The sequence below is a fragment of the Suillus discolor genome, assembly GCF_016758755.1.
Source record: "Suillus discolor strain FC423 chromosome Unknown F5147scaffold_4, whole genome shotgun sequence".
In the NCBI taxonomy this organism is placed as follows: Eukaryota; Fungi; Basidiomycota; class Agaricomycetes; order Boletales; family Suillaceae; genus Suillus; species Suillus discolor.
The window spans coordinates 1,020,399-1,034,841 of NW_024541251.1; the positions used below are offsets into that span (position 1 = coordinate 1,020,399).

A 14,443-nucleotide genomic window follows, 5' to 3' on the forward strand; every position below is an offset into this window, starting at 1 on the left:
TCACATCAAGACCAGCGTCCACTCCGGTGGTATCCAGATCAAAGTATGTAGCTGAGGTAAAAGCGTGCGGAACCTCCTCTACACGAAGTTTTTTTACTAAGCGACTTGAATATTAAATTCACCACACGACAAAGGTTGAGGACTGCTCACCAGCTTCAGACACAAAATACGCAAGGGTCTGCTCATTTCTGACTGTTATCGCCACCACTGCCATCCGAGTACTCTCGAAGGAAAGTGCAAGGCACAATGTTGCAACCAGAGGTGGGACCAGAATCGGGTCAAATACCTGGTTAGGTTAGTGGCAGTCGCGTAACGGCGAATTTGAGCCTTACTATATCAGCACCAATCACAATGCCCGCACCCGCTTTGGATAAAAAGGTTGTCACCGCGTTCTCGCCGAGTGGCAGGGAAAAGGCATCGAACCAATCAAGAGTGGAGAAGGTGATATTTGGGTGAGTTGATGACTGATCTACGCGACAGTAAGCAAAGACAGCACATTCGAAACACGGCATGAGTTGATCAAGACAAACGAGACAGAAAAAAAACAGACTGAAAGGGTGCAGGGCAGAGTAGATCAACCTGATTTACCCGTTGAAGACTTATAAGGATGAACGTTAAATGGGATCACTCACTGCAACGAAGTCGAATATTGTCGCGACACCTTGAAAGTACTCCGGCATTCACATCGGTCAGTAGTACCGCAGGCAACGGCTGATGATGTGATTGGCGACGCTTGTTAAATGTCTGTTGTATTGTCGCCACAATAATCCCAAGAAAACCGGATCCACAACCAAGCTCGAGGACCGTTTGATCACAAATTGTTTCTGGTTGCATGAAGAAATATGAAGGCCGGTCGAGGAATGGCATGTTGTGTCTACCGTACCGGCATTCGCAATGAGATAACTGGCAAGAACGAAGCTTGCATACCAGGTCCTAAGCCCTGTCGTTCCGCTCTCGATGGTGGTGCGAGACTCAAGTAATGTTATGGTCTCGTAACTGTTTTGATTGGCAGAACCAAGTGAACTTGAAGGCTTCCAGTAATATGTCATATACGAGTCTGGTGGGGGACCACTAGGATCGCTGTGCAGTGGAATATAAAATGAAGGTGATTATAGGTACCTTGTCCTGGTAAATAAACCTACATCGAACGCGATATAAGGGACAAATAACGCTCATAAATTCGTGTGTCGATTTCGCCGTCCTTCAGTATGTGCAATTGTGAATGAGTTGCCTGCTCGGGTGGTATTGTAGTATTATAGCTAACCTCTTCGTCCGAGTCTTTGTCCATTCGTTCCAGGTGTTCGATTGCCCACTTCCAAAATGATTGTTGATATCTCTCGGAAGGTGCATACTGCTCCAAGTGCTGGTCGAACAGAACTTGGTGTAAAAGAAAAGTGTGTACCTGAGTGAATGAATATTGAACAGGAAATTTGAGATGAAGTGGAGGAATCAATGCAGAATATCCCTTTAGTAAAGTCAATAGTCCGTTATCATTTCCAAAGCATACATCGCTTGTGAATGTCATGGACATCTTCAATCACGCCCGTTGATGCCCAGTGCACACTGCAGATTTAAACACGATCTGAGACCTGCCCTAGAGTGCTCACGTGATGCCAACCAGAAATGCCTCAAATTTTTTGCGCGTTCTGCGCCCAAATGTTCACTCGTTTGCGTATCTCAGCTTCATCATCTAAGCGCACCTTGCGTTTACCATCTGCCTACAGATGTCCGCGTAGAACATTCTTCCAGTCTTTCGTCGCAAGAAAGGATGAAAATTTTGAGGCAAACGACGAAGATGACGCTCTTGGCGAGGCCATCCTAGAGGGCCTGAACTTACCAGACGATGCCGAAACCCCACGAACTCCTTCATACGAAAACTGGATAGTAGGTGCCGGTCTTAAGTACCGCGATTCAGCGCCACGGAATTGGCTCGGCTCTGGAACGGTATGCTCAGGCTAATATCACGATGATTATTATACTCACTTCTTGTCAGCCCTTCCCTCTTAACCAATCATTCCGTCCCCCTCCGCCTGTTTCGGATGCTTTACGCACTCATATCTATTTTTCTTACATGGCTGATCCCGAGGCTAATTCAGTGCGCGCTCTGGCTGCCAGACATCATCTCAGCATCAAACGTATCGATGCTATTCTACGACTGAAAGGTTTAGAACAATCGTGGAAAAAGGTGAGATCTCGGACTTCCTCTCTTTCTCAAGAACGTGATGAGCAACGTGAATTCGATTAGTCTTATAGACACATACATGGTTAAATCTACGCACCTTACTGATCTACACCTTCCTTCTACTGCCGTTTAATATTGAAAAATGCTAACTAAGCTTACACATTTCTCAGGTAAATCGCAACTACACTCAATGAAGAACAGCACACTGATTCACCACCGAAAATTCCGTCATTACGTGTAGGATGTGAGTACTATTTCCCTTTCCTTGAAAATACATTATTCGCGTAATTCAAGCGCCTTACATCGTTTGGCACTGGTTCCTTATCTGAGTCCATACATCGTACCTTTTGTGACCTCAGCGCTCACACTCCTTGCAGGGTAAACCCATACAGACAGGTTTTGTTCAAGGCATGGAAAGTATCCTTGGCGTGCCTCGAACCAAGGTTTTTACCACCCTTGATGAATCGAAGCCTGCACCTGTGCAGTACGATACCAACCAGCAGGTGGCCAAAATAGATAGCGATAGATACGACGCGGTCGAGGCCGATCGAGAAGACGAAGAAGCCGGTGGCTTTGACTGGGCGCGACAAAGGTACCAGCGGATGTTTTGGGAGACTGTGCCTGAGGGCAAGGTTTGTTGATTCTTTCTTTCTTTCGATTTACAAGTGAGCTAATTTACCCACTAGGACCCAATTATGCCAGGCATTCTGGATGCTGCCACAAAATCAGCCACTGCCACTTCTGAGAACAGGACAAAGACAACTATTGTCGAACGTCCTGGACGCCCAGCAATCAAATTCATTGATGTCGGCAACATGTTCTTAGATATCAAAGAGCAGGAACGTCGTGTCAAGGAGAGCGAGCGCAGGGCGAAGGTTCGATCGCGAAGAAAAGAGCGTCAATGGATGGCCAATTGAGGTGGGGACATTGTTCTCTTTCCATCTTATCCCGGGGCATTCGTTTGATTCGAATATTTTATATACATACAACCAATAATATAGTACGACTGTCGACATGTCAGGATTTGCATGTGTTACTTGTCCAACTCTACGTGTTGTCATATGAAATTATCAACAGACGGTCTTGTGAGTCTGACAAGTTGTCACACCAAATTGCCAGCTCAGTCGAAGGTGACTAGTATCAAAGCTTGCTGGTGTGTGTGTGTGATAGACCTTATGCTGTATCATGATTACCGCAGTAACCGCACTAATGGCGCGCTACTGGCCCGCAGTCGAAACACAACGGTCTATCGATCCGCAAATGCATTGCTCGCATGAGCTGCGCCGTGTTACTAATAGAAAAATGTAAGCATGAGGAATAGAACCATGTACATTGTGGATGTTGAAAATGAAGGCATATATGTACTCAAGTCGCCATGCTTTGAGCTTGATTGATGTTGTTCATCAGTTGCTTCCGGTAGATCCATCTCGTCTCAAACGTTCACAAGCCTGTTGCGCAGCCGCGTCCCGAGCAGCACCTCTGGTAGGGGCCGAAGCGTAGCTGTAATTCTGATCATCAACTGTATGTAGGATGTTAGTATTTGCATCCCTTGACTCCCCTAGCAGGCAAACGTACCGAAGATGGTCGCATGCCATGTGGAAGCGTTGGGAGGGCCTTCCGAATAGACCTCCCACCTGACATGATTAGGTGCAGAGGAACCATAGATCCTCTGGAATTCGTTGTTCAACCTCATGCGGGGGTCTGGAGGTCAGCGATCTGAGACACATCCTGCCTATCGAACAAATGAGTAGAGGACGTACGGTTATCGCCAGACATCGTGGCCAGAATTTAGGTATGAGTGTTTTTAACAGAAATCAGACGAGAAAATTCCTCAAGGCAACGACAGGCGCCAGTCCGTGATTCGGTGTTCATGCACATGCCCGGTCCCGCCAATATTTCCCCCACGCCACATATGAATCGTGCTTGTAACTCTGGTGTTGCCATTGCCAACCATGAGACGGTTCAGTACGTGCTCTTCAAGTTGGGCTTCGCGATGGGGGAATGACTCTGTCACGGTCATTAGGCCGTTCGATTTGTGTCTGCCATTTACCATTGGCCTTCTTGTTCGCTGTCGAGTCGAGGATAATCATCCTGCCCGCAAGGTTTGGGAGGCATCACTGGGTCATCCGCCTTTGATGCGCTATTACCTTAGGCTACTCATCCCGTAAGCAAATTGGACACCCACCCGTTACGGGTTTCCATTTAACTGCCAGCTTAGATGATGATAAGTTAGAACAAGCGGGCTCGAGAGTTACATGGTTTGGAGTACGTGTAGTTTGTGACTCGGAGGTGGTGGATCGGGTGTCTTCGATTGAGCTTCGAAATCAGATGGCGTTGTAATGGGGACAGAAATATTGGTAGCAGAGATGAGATAAAAGATTATATAACAGCGGACTAGTGGGCCGGGACAACTGAGCTTCTACAAGGCGTGTCGCATCACGTGTCTTCGGCGGCCAGGCTAACTATAGCCTTACCCCTAAATTGCTCCGGTCTGCTTCGGTGTACTGATCCCATTCCGATAGTTTACCATTGGAATGTCTATTGTATACAAGGAGACTTGTATGGAATTAAGTGGAAGCGTAAGCGCCAGTACTTGGCCGGGACGTGTGACAGACCCCACGCCACATCATGATGTGGTCTCCTCTACTCACCACCGCATTAATTATGCCTTTACACTGGGCTACTGACACAAAGAGTGCGTCGGTGCACAGCGGGCTATCGAGGTATCGCGGAAGAAAGGGGGCCTATATTTCTTAACCCACAACAGGCGCACTTCTAGCATGGACAGCGCTGTATTACGACTGTATTGAGTAGTAATAGAAGCAGCTAGATGTCGGAAGAGGATAAACATGATGACATATGTGTATCGGAGTGGTCATTCAACTTCATCGACGGGATGGTTCATTCCTCAGCCAGTTATATGCCTGTCTCGCAGCCTCGTCTTGAGCACCACCTCTGGTTTTGGATGCAGCATCGCCGTGCTTTATATCATCAACTGCATGACGTATTGGTTAGTGTATACATCTTTTACTAGAGGTGGGCCTTACTGTAGACGGTCGCATACCACGTCAAAGCATTGGGAGGGCCTTGCGAATGGACATCCCACGTGACATGGTCTTGTGCAGAGGGACCATATATCCTCTGCAATTCGTTGTTCATCTTCGTGCGGGGGTCTGGAGGTCAGTGATCAGATACATCCTGATTGTCGAACAAATGAGTAGAAGACATACGTGGGTCATTGTCAGACATCGCTGCTAGAATTTGGGTATAAGTGTTGTAGAAAGTAGAAAGTGTGTAGGACTTGTCGGACAATGAGCTGAACCACGTCTCTCCTTTATATCTGCAGAATATGCATAGTTCATCAAGCTGAGGCTGTAAACGAAAGCAGGGGTAACTGGCAGCCAGATAAATTTGGTGATTGGCAAGGACATCGCGGGAGCATGTATTCACCGGACACGACGGTTGTGGAGGTGGAGGAAATGATGCATTAACAAGATACGCGCTCGGTGGCGCTGATCATACTTAGATGAAAAAGTGATGGATCTGGAAAACTACTTTTTCTCATTGGCAGACGCTACCCAATGTTGGCTCTTTGCGCCTTCGGGATTTCGTATTTTTGGCGCTAGAAGCCAGGCCAACCTGCCAAGCTGTATAGATCAAACCAAGTGGCCTGTGCACGCAATCGCTGCGCTTTTCCTATCCTGGGTTTATGGCAGGCCCTGTGGTGGATGGTTGGAACGGTTCCTCGCAAATTATTAATTGCCGACTGCCAGTCCGCAGGTGGATTGAGCTAATGGCAGGTGTAAGAAGATGGATCACGCGTGAAGCGGCTTTGTATCACGTTGTTGTTAAGTGAGGCAACATGAAATTTGTATTGGAACAGCTAAGAGATGTTAATATGATATCAAGTCTGACAGAGCGATACGTGCAAGCAACATGAATGTGACAGCGGTAGTACTTAATTGTACCTACCTGCCAATGCTTTCCGGTAACCAACTGGTCGGTAAAGATAGCAATTTTGAGGCGTAGCACGCAGTAGAATCCGAAGCTCATGAGCATGTGGGTACAATGTTATAATTGTCACAGTGCTGGTGGATGTAATGAATTGTTTGATCATCACTGATCAGAAGCATTGAAATTACGTGTCGTTCTGCCATGCTGACATGTGAAGCGGCAAATTTTCTATACCGGTAAGTTGGATGCAGTACAGTACCGCGAAATAAAGAAGACAACCTATTTGTAGTACGCAGCTCAGAGGTGAGCGAGAGGCCCTGAAAAGATAAGCAATATATTTCTACAGTGTATCAACTCGTTTTGTAACGGAAAGGCGGAATACAAACTCACGTCACAGTCTCGGAGAAAAGGACTAAGATGGTCGCAAAAATGGATTCGTATCTTCAAGGGAATCAGTATAGTGATACAGAAATTATCGTAGTGAAGGAAGTGACAATTGGAATTGTAAATCTACGGCTGACGTCAACGAGTCGGACGTCGCCTGAATGCGCTCGTAACTTCTCTAGGCCCAGGTTCCAACAGCATCTAGAGCAATAGATGAGCCCACTGCCTTCGAAGCTGCATAAGGGCAACTCCTGCTGCCATCTCCTTCGCAGACCCCTTGTCACTGCCAGAACCCTGTCCGTACTCAATATTATCGACTAAGTATACACCCAAAAATGTTTAAAAAAAACACCAGGCCAAAAAAAAATAAGCACATACTATAGACAATAAAAGTCCAAGTAGGATTATGATCATCCCCATATTTGACACTTTCCCATCGCAAGCGAGAAGCAGCACTTGTGCCGTATCGTTGTTGCAACAGGTTATTCAACCCCATTCTGTTCTCTACCATTTGAAATACAAAATAGTCAGTCGCGACAAGGATAATATAGTTGCCACAGGATATCGCATACGTTCTGCGTTTGGCATTGGTGATATTTTGAAGAGATCGAGGAAATCAGGAAAGGATGTTGGGGGACCATCGTCTTTCCTTCGACTTTTTTATACCGGAAAGCTAGTGGCATAGCATAGATGGTAGAGAGTAGCATCGGAAAAGCGACTGGACTGAGCTTGATTATCCGAAGAGGGCTATAAATTCTAGACAAGAGATGGTCAATCAGAGCGCTGGAGGTTGAGCATAACTTACCTTCCAGTGTTATGCTATACATTACTCCCTTGTCAGAAAAGCCTGTAGATAAAATAAAGGTCGTAAATAAGATAACTGAAGTGATCAGTGTGTCATTCACACTCTTCCAAAATACAAAATAATCGTTGTTGATACCCAAAACGGCGTCAATGAGTCGTCCACAGGAAGCGCCGCACTGCACAGTGAGCGCAGAACGGCAAGCTGTGATTGATTTCATTCGGCATGTGTAATCACATAGAAATGATCAGTTGGCCATCCACTGCGCTGCGGCACATTTCATGTCTACGGTTACCGTGACTGGTTTCCCGGTTGCGAAACAGTGTACTAAAATCGCTGATGATACTGGAAAGTCGCGTTCTGCGGCACAGTGTTATTCCTGTGGTAAGCGCAATGTATACCATCAGGCCCGTGAGGTTGCAGGTTTGAATTCGAAGAAGTGTTGACTGATAACCGTGTTGTTCAGACTTAGTTCAAACCTTCGAGCGGAGGGGCTATTGGAGGTTAACGTTGACAAACAAGGACATACAACACTTGCTTCATAGCTCATCCAAGTACTACTATATAAGCTATCTAGTACATTCGTTGCACTGGCCTGCTCACTAATATACAATCTCATTGCTTCGACAACTCGTGCCTCAAGTCAGTAACTTTGACCTGCCGGAATCCGTTCTCGCTCCAAGCGCAGACATGATTCGAACGGAGCTCCAGGTGGCTAGGCCACAGCGCCACGTTTTATACATGCACAGGATCCCCATGTCTTTTTCCCAGCTGGTGGAATCCCGCGTCATTCAATCCAACCAGTAGAGGCTAGCATTGACGGCGGCGAACTGCTAAAGTATGGCATGCCCGGTAACCTAGATCCTCAAAGTCTGGGACAGTATCACCGGATTGCCGGATCTTTTTCGGACGAGCGTAAATGCGATCAATCTCGCCTTTACTTTCATTTTCAGTCTGCATCAAGATTACTCAACCTCGAGAATCTACGCCTCAACATGCCCCTGCCCCGGAGACCGCACCAGGGGATGCTTTTGGCTCTGGACTTTGCTACAAAAAATACGTTGACTTTCATCAATTCTTGAAAAGGGAAAGATAAGAGCCTACGTACTGCATCGCTTTGTGGATTTCTCACTGTCTCGTCAACACCGAGAATGAGGCATGTGGCCTCCGTCGCACTGCCGATTGCGTTCAACTTGACGAGCGGAACGAACGCTTCCATGTTATCGTCGCAGACTTGCTGAGGAATTGTTTCTGGTGCTTTTGCGAAAATAGTTGGAATCAGTTGCTGCTTCCCAGGAACGGACGGCGCATGCTTCCAATTGTGCGCGGATAAATCCATCTGATCCATACATCCAGTTAGAGAGGAGAAAAACAAACAATGAGTCATGAGTCACCTCGACAGCTCCGTCTCCAGTCACCACCACCAATGCGGATCGCTCGTTTAACGAGATTGACATATGAGATCAAATAGGATGGCTATTGCGCCCTACAGTTTAAATGAAGAGCGACAGCATCAGCGAAGGTCGTCGAGAACGAAAATGAGTGGGCCGACTGACCGAAACGCACTAATATTCCCAGCTCGCACAATGGCAAAGGATCACAGGCTGCGAGGTAGACGAAGGAGATCCAGAAAATAAAAATGAAGTAAAAAATCTCCAAGTGCGATGTCGATGAATTTGGCTCTCCTCAGTCTGTTAATACATGAGTTCATCGCATACGAACGAGGTACCCAGGAGATGTATAGAATCGTCCTGAAAAAAAACTGAGCGAGCGCTATACAGAGGAGATGGAGACCTGCTTTAGCTGGGAGGACAGACGATCCAGTTGAGCTTAAGCAGTACCACTTCGGTAATCCCATTGACGCGGTGGTGCTTCTGGAATCAGGACCCAGGACCCAGTCGAAATCGCTGGCAAATATTACGCAGCCGACTAGCCAACAGTAGTTAGGTACCAGTGGGATTTGGCGAGTGATTTAGTAGTACGAGGTCCAAGACTCCAAACTTCGGTTCACTGCAGAGCCATTGCCTTTCTCTCGTGGACGGTCAACATCAGATAGTCGTCATATTGCCCGACTTTCATGCAGGAGAGGCGGCCGAGACGAAAACTGCGATATATTAAGTTTCTCGTTCGAGGAGAAAAATCAATCCGTTAAATCAGGCCAAAAACCAAGGGGAGCTGCAAAAACTTTGGCCTTGAATTAGCGAGCGGAGTTGCGTCCACCCTGGCACTAGGGTCTAAAGTCACTTCGATTTCAAGCTTGTGGACCAAACAAAAAGTTGGCGCCCACAGATCACCCACCAACCGCTGGGACCCGTCGTTCAAAAATGAAAATTCGATAGCTCAACTTCAACCACTCAAGCGCAATGCGAGAGGGCTCTTCGCGATCAAGTTTCTTGGATTGTTGATCCTGAAGAAAGGCTTCGATACCTATCGTCGCACCACGGATCCCTCGCAAATTGGAGTCGCCTATGACGAATTGTGTTGCCCACGGGGACATGCAAGACAGCTTGGTCGCACTTTATGTTAGCTTGGTCACAGCTCAGCATCGTCAATTTCTATTATGTCGGCAAAGTCGAAGGCAAGAACTGGACGACACGACGGTGAAAAATCGCAGTTCTCCCACCAGCAATGGAGCTGGGGATCTTCATGGTTTCTGCATCTTGACAGCACTTCTTCTCATGTTGGATCATTCGGTTCGACATTCTTCACATCTGGATGCACGGAAATTTGTGGGGATTTGAGGCAGCTTACGATGCATGTAGAGGCACTGAGCCAAATTATGATCACTGGTGAGTGTCTTGTTCACTCCAACCATATTTTGTTTCTGTTCTGGGGCATATTACTACTGGAGTGGCAGTGGTGGCCATCTGTCGATGTTGATGGAGGCGGTTGTGCCAGTTGAGGTTTTTGGGTGGTCTTGATGCAGCCACAGTGACCATCTTGACTCACAACAATGCTGCTTGAAACATCTTGAGAGCTTGTGAGCACACTGCTGAGTCGCTTTCATGTTTTATGATGGCGGTTGCGAACTTGCCTTGGCTCGTGCACGCGAATTAGCGTGACGCCCCTTTTTGGGTCACGCCGCTTGTCACATTGTTCTATGTCACGCTATCCTCGCTGAGGGAGTAGCTTGACATTGAGGGTTTTTCTGGCATGTCCAGGGGATGCAGTCGCTCAGGATGGTTTATCAGCGCATTTTTGGAGACATACTGTGTACCATACAACAGAGTTCACCATGAACAGAGTCCACGCACTTGAGTCTCGTGTATACTGACTCTTTTCCAAGCAGGGATGCGTCTGGCTCGCAGCATTCTTATGATGCTCTAAGCAGCACATAAGAAGTTGAACAGGTCGTCGAAGTTCGTGGTGTGTATTATGGAGCCTAAACATGCAAGCATCCAACACGTTGAGCGTCATGCATGTTTGCTTCCTGCGACGGCGGTCTGTAATTTTGATGGAGCAACCTGGTACCCAATCATGCATGCTTTCCCTCCTGCGCCGTCTTGTGTCTGTCGTTTTGTGCATCGATGGTTTGTCCTGGATTGGGGTCGCCGATGGAGATGTTAAAGTAATTGTTTCCGCGGAAGCAAATTTCGTACCAATATCTCGAGATTCACAACGGCCGTACTGGGATAGGCGCTCACAATGTATTCGGCACCAACTCAGGGATTGCGATTTTGGGGATACTAACTCAACCCCGTCGGAATTTGCGAATTTAGGGTTCTAGTCCCTGGCTTTCAATTTATTTATTTTCGCTTTCCTTCCCTCAAACTCCCGTTGGTATTTAAACACTAATGCCTTCACGCAGGGTATACGACATTCCTTTCCCTTCATTCTCCCTTGTGATGAACCAGTCTTCGACAAGCAACATGAGGCTGCCCAGCTACAGGACTTCTCACTTACTTCGCTTCCACCCTTACCCGAGGGTAAAGTTAAGCCAACGCGAGAGCCTGATGGTAAGCCACGCGAAGCTCACTGGATCGCTATTTTTCACACTTTGCTATGAAGAACACTGTAGATGATCGCCTCAGCAATTGGTACGACGTTGTTGAAGAGGACGACAATGCTAGACCTGTGATTCTCGACCTCGTAGGTATTTGCTTACATTTTCTTGTACCCTGACTTACTCTCAAATTGCAGTCCAACCTCCATGAGGACCAGCATCCTAATGTTGAGAATCTCCAGGAAGTCGTTGAAGTCGCCGAGGCTGACGCCAAACCTCGCATCAGACGCTTTAGCTTGACCACTTTGATCATCGTGCGTTTTGCTAGTCTTGCTTTGATTGTGTCCATTCTCTCACACGTTACGCCGGCAGGACCTTGCAGTGCTGGTGGTCAGAAAGCTGGCTTTGAAAGCCAGGTAGTTCGCCCATAGCCACACGGGCGCCAGTATTCGATACTGACTGAGAAAATCCTTAACAAGCTGGTACCAGTCTACTAATTCCGGTTATGCTGTCGGTTATCTTTCAACTTGTATATCACCACACCATCATTGTATCATACTATCGTCGCTCCTTCGGTTATCTCAACGTCCTTTACATTGATCTATCCTTCTAATCATTTCACATAACACACGATACATGTGATATGCTGCCAATACATCTAGTTGAAGTTTGTCCAGAAGGAGCTTTGCAACCGCATCGATGAACATGAGCGAGTGGCGCATTAGCGCTCATGTAACTCGAGAGGCTTGTGGAAATTGTAGTGTAGTCAGCCAATGAAAGTCGTTCAACCTTCATCGTCGTGCAATTCCTGCGCTGCAGGTTGATAAATACCGTGGTATGGTTGAGAAGTGCTGGGCATGTTCTGGGAACTGCAAGGAATCCTGTCCGTTATGGACGCGACATGACCTTCATCAGTTTCCTTTGATCAGATCCAGCTGAAAATTTTGTCCAATGCCATTACTGCTGTAACGAGGACCCAGGTTTATGTCAATATTTGCAAGTACCCTGATTAGCACTTGATTGCTAAGAACAGATGATATGGTACGTGTCATTATCAAGTCACTTCTTCTAATCTTTTACCGGCGATGCCATCTCCTTCACCGCCTGGGCATGCCCCTGCCCCTGCCCCGCATAGCACGAGCTGCTGCGCCAGGTGGTGCTTTTGGCCCTGGGTTTTGCTGAAAGAGATTTCCTCAGTTCTTGTAAAGGGAAAGAGAAGAGCCTACGTACTGCCTCGCTTTGTGGATTTCTTACTGTTTCGTCGACACTGAGGATGAGACATGCGGCCTCAGTTGCACTGCTGATTGCGTTCAACTTGACGAGCGGAGGCTCCCAAACGAATGCCTCCATGTTGTCGCGGACACCTTCCGGACCGTCAACATCTACTCCGAACCATTTGTTGCCAGCAGCGTGTCGCATGCGCAGTTTATTAAGAATGTCAGTAGAGTCCAAACCGGCATTGTCACAGATTTGTCGAGGAATGATTTCTAGCGCTTTTGCAAAAGCAGTCAAAATCAGTTGCTGCTTCCCAGGAATCGACAGTGCATGTTTCCGAATGTGCGCGGATAAATCCATCTGAACCACAAAGTTAGAGAGTAGATCATAAAAAGACAATGAGCCATAAGTTACCTCGACAGCTCCGCCTCCAGCCACCACCTCACCATTACGGATTGCTCGCTTAACGACCATGATGGCGTCATGCAGACTACGTTCCACTTCTTCAATGAACTGCTCTGCACCACCACGAAGAAGTAGCGTGCATGTCTGTGCTTTGGGGCACTCCTCGAAGATATTATACCGTTCGCCACCGACCTGTCGCTCTTCGAACCGACCGCAAGTTCCGAGATGCTCTCGAGCTATGTCTGAGCACGTTGACTGCACAGAGCCTCCTACTGCTTGACATACTCTGCGCAGATCACCAGCCGGTACACGACCAGCACAGAAGATGTCCCGGTCGGCGAACCACTGAGTGGCCAGATCTCCGATTGGCAATTTACTCAACACCACTTTGGCACCAGTCTTCTCTATCGCTTCCAACTTCCTGTAAATGATCTCCCATTCTGCATCAACGATCGCCTGGTAGTCCTTCACCGCCTCCACTCGAACCTCGGCATTGTCCTTCTCAGCTTTCAGCTCAAGCTCCACGTTCAAGCTGAGAATGAGAGGGTCCCGGAAGGACTTCGGCTGTTGCTCAGCACCTGCATACGTGAAAGTTTTTTTGAAAGAAACGCCACGGATCAACAGAGAGTCTTGCATGCCACCTCCTGCAATCTTTTTCACCCCAATGAGCGACTCGTCCAAGTCGTTTGGATCCAGGCTCTGAACAGCGTCAACGACCATGTTCGAGAAGAATGGTTTTTCCGAATGGATCAATTTCGACGACATTGATGTTGCTGCGCATTTGAGTAGAAGAGATCGAAATTGCCTGAAGAAGCGTTAGGGACTGTCATTCAAAAAATCCGAGACATACTCAGGATCGGACTTGTCAATACTAATCTGAATTGCCTTGATGCGTTCTTCAGCCTATTGATTGTTAATATCATGATTTTCAAGCGATATCGCAGCAACATGTGTTACGTACCAGTTGTGACGCCTTCCTGAATCCCTTCATGATGATGTGCGGGCTGACACCCTCCTCGATGTATCCACGAACTTCTTTGAGGAACTGTGCAGCCAAAAGTACTACACTGGTGGTTCCATCGCCGACTTCTGCATCCTGGGCACGTGCGATGTCGACGAGGGTCCTGGCAGCCGGATGAACAATGTCAAGAAGCTTCAAGATCGTTGCACCGTCATTGGTGATCTGAGCTTCGCCACGTTCGTTCACGATCAACTTGTCCATTCCACGCGGACCAAGCGTGCTGGAGAGTGTCTCGGATATGGCAAGACACGCGGATATGTTAGACAAAAGCTGTGGGTTTCCTTGAGACGTGTCTGTGCCCTCCCGAAGGAGCACGACAGTGGGTTGCTGAAATCAAGGATCGATTATGATGAATAGCAGACACGGAAAGGACGTACCATTGGTAGGCCGCGCTGCATTTTGTGCCAGTAGATCGCGCAAGACGATGGCAAGAATATGTCAGTAGTAATATTGCATCTGCGGTTTGTACTTGTTTGGCCAGCGCGTTTGTTGTATCTCTGTATCTGTAACGCTCTCATGCATCAACAGCACATAAAA

General features: G+C 47.5%; 8 protein-coding genes across 8 annotated transcripts; 2 read left to right on the top strand and 6 right to left on the bottom strand.

Annotated features, from left to right (window-relative positions):
- Positions 1 to 118: 118 nt before the first annotated feature.
- On the bottom strand, positions 119 to 1,525 carry F5147DRAFT_566722 (uncharacterized protein; the record flags this gene model as incomplete). Its single annotated transcript, XM_041430816.1, has 6 exons — positions 119 to 286; positions 333 to 469; positions 633 to 824; positions 884 to 1,080; positions 1,143 to 1,201; positions 1,265 to 1,525. 6 exons carry the CDS (start codon positions 1,523 to 1,525, stop codon positions 119 to 121), a joined length of 1,014 nt encoding a protein of 337 aa, XP_041298638.1.
- A 133-nt stretch (positions 1,526 to 1,658) lies between these two features.
- F5147DRAFT_670011 (uncharacterized protein) lies at positions 1,659 to 3,294 on the top strand. The gene is made up of 4 exons (XM_041435503.1): positions 1,659 to 1,944; positions 1,994 to 2,185; positions 2,560 to 2,814; positions 2,869 to 3,294. Exons 2-4 carry the CDS (start codon positions 2,072 to 2,074, stop codon positions 3,097 to 3,099), a joined length of 600 nt encoding a protein of 199 aa, XP_041298639.1. The 5' UTR covers positions 1,659 to 1,944; positions 1,994 to 2,071; the 3' UTR covers positions 3,100 to 3,294.
- Positions 3,295 to 3,522: 228 nt separating this feature from the next.
- Positions 3,523 to 4,184, bottom strand: F5147DRAFT_257964 (uncharacterized protein). Its single transcript, XM_041428883.1, has 3 exons — positions 3,943 to 4,184; positions 3,758 to 3,883; positions 3,523 to 3,701 (listed from the first exon to the last, which is right to left on the bottom strand). Exons 1-3 carry the CDS (start codon positions 3,956 to 3,958, stop codon positions 3,586 to 3,588), a joined length of 258 nt encoding a protein of 85 aa, XP_041298640.1. The 5' UTR covers positions 3,959 to 4,184; the 3' UTR covers positions 3,523 to 3,585.
- An 883-nt stretch (positions 4,185 to 5,067) lies between these two features.
- On the bottom strand, positions 5,068 to 5,431 carry F5147DRAFT_768261 (uncharacterized protein; the record flags this gene model as incomplete). Its single annotated transcript, XM_041440945.1, has 3 exons — positions 5,068 to 5,177; positions 5,230 to 5,355; positions 5,413 to 5,431. 3 exons carry the CDS (start codon positions 5,429 to 5,431, stop codon positions 5,068 to 5,070), a joined length of 255 nt encoding a protein of 84 aa, XP_041298641.1.
- A 1,290-nt stretch (positions 5,432 to 6,721) lies between these two features.
- Positions 6,722 to 7,031, bottom strand: F5147DRAFT_566094 (uncharacterized protein; the record flags this gene model as incomplete). Its single annotated transcript, XM_041430785.1, has 2 exons — positions 6,722 to 6,837; positions 6,899 to 7,031. The coding sequence occupies 2 exons, from the start codon at positions 7,029 to 7,031 to the stop codon at positions 6,722 to 6,724; spliced, it is 249 nt and encodes an 82-aa protein (XP_041298642.1).
- Positions 7,032 to 8,312: 1,281 nt separating this feature from the next.
- F5147DRAFT_648510 (uncharacterized protein) lies at positions 8,313 to 8,779 on the bottom strand (the record flags this gene model as incomplete). Its single annotated transcript, XM_041433284.1, has 3 exons — positions 8,313 to 8,369; positions 8,431 to 8,661; positions 8,717 to 8,779. 3 exons carry the CDS (start codon positions 8,777 to 8,779, stop codon positions 8,313 to 8,315), a joined length of 351 nt encoding a protein of 116 aa, XP_041298643.1.
- Positions 8,780 to 11,116: 2,337 nt separating this feature from the next.
- Positions 11,117 to 11,685, top strand: F5147DRAFT_768263 (uncharacterized protein; the record flags this gene model as incomplete). Its single annotated transcript, XM_041440946.1, has 4 exons — positions 11,117 to 11,278; positions 11,331 to 11,411; positions 11,463 to 11,579; positions 11,638 to 11,685. The coding sequence occupies 4 exons, from the start codon at positions 11,117 to 11,119 to the stop codon at positions 11,683 to 11,685; spliced, it is 408 nt and encodes a 135-aa protein (XP_041298644.1).
- A 510-nt stretch (positions 11,686 to 12,195) lies between these two features.
- On the bottom strand, positions 12,196 to 14,362 carry F5147DRAFT_627486 (chaperonin Cpn60/TCP-1 family). The gene is made up of 6 exons (XM_041432713.1): positions 14,284 to 14,362; positions 13,847 to 14,233; positions 13,736 to 13,788; positions 12,895 to 13,690; positions 12,496 to 12,840; positions 12,196 to 12,443 (listed from the first exon to the last, which is right to left on the bottom strand). Exons 1-6 carry the CDS (start codon positions 14,302 to 14,304, stop codon positions 12,363 to 12,365), a joined length of 1,683 nt encoding a protein of 560 aa, XP_041298645.1. The 5' UTR covers positions 14,305 to 14,362; the 3' UTR covers positions 12,196 to 12,362.
- Between the last annotated feature and the right edge of the window lie 81 nt (positions 14,363 to 14,443).

What these genes read in the sequence shown, in the direction of transcription:
- F5147DRAFT_670011 (XM_041435503.1), top strand. Translation starts at nt 2,072, where the DNA reads ATGGCTGATCCCGAGGCTAATTCAGTGCGCGCTCTGGCTGCCAGACAT. An exon ending in TAGAACAATCGTGGAAAAAG is followed by an intron (nt 2,186 to 2,559) that starts GTGAGATCTCGG and finishes CACTCCTTGCAG; the next exon opens with GGTAAACCCATACAGACAGG. An exon ending in AGACTGTGCCTGAGGGCAAG is followed by an intron (nt 2,815 to 2,868) that starts GTTTGTTGATTC and finishes TTTACCCACTAG; the next exon opens with GACCCAATTATGCCAGGCAT.
- F5147DRAFT_257964 (XM_041428883.1), bottom strand. An exon ending in ATGGCATGCGACCATCTTCG is followed by an intron (nt 3,702 to 3,757) that starts GTACGTTTGCCT and finishes TCCTACATACAG; the next exon opens with TTGATGATCAGAATTACAGC.
- F5147DRAFT_627486 (XM_041432713.1), bottom strand. Translation starts at nt 14,304, where the DNA reads ATGCAGCGCGGCCTACCAATG. An exon ending in TGCAGCGCGGCCTACCAATG is followed by an intron (nt 14,234 to 14,283) that starts GTACGTCCTTTC and finishes CCTTGATTTCAG; the next exon opens with CAACCCACTGTCGTGCTCCT. An exon ending in CTGGAGGCGGAGCTGTCGAG is followed by an intron (nt 12,841 to 12,894) that starts GTAACTTATGGC and finishes TTTGTGGTTCAG; the next exon opens with ATGGATTTATCCGCGCACAT.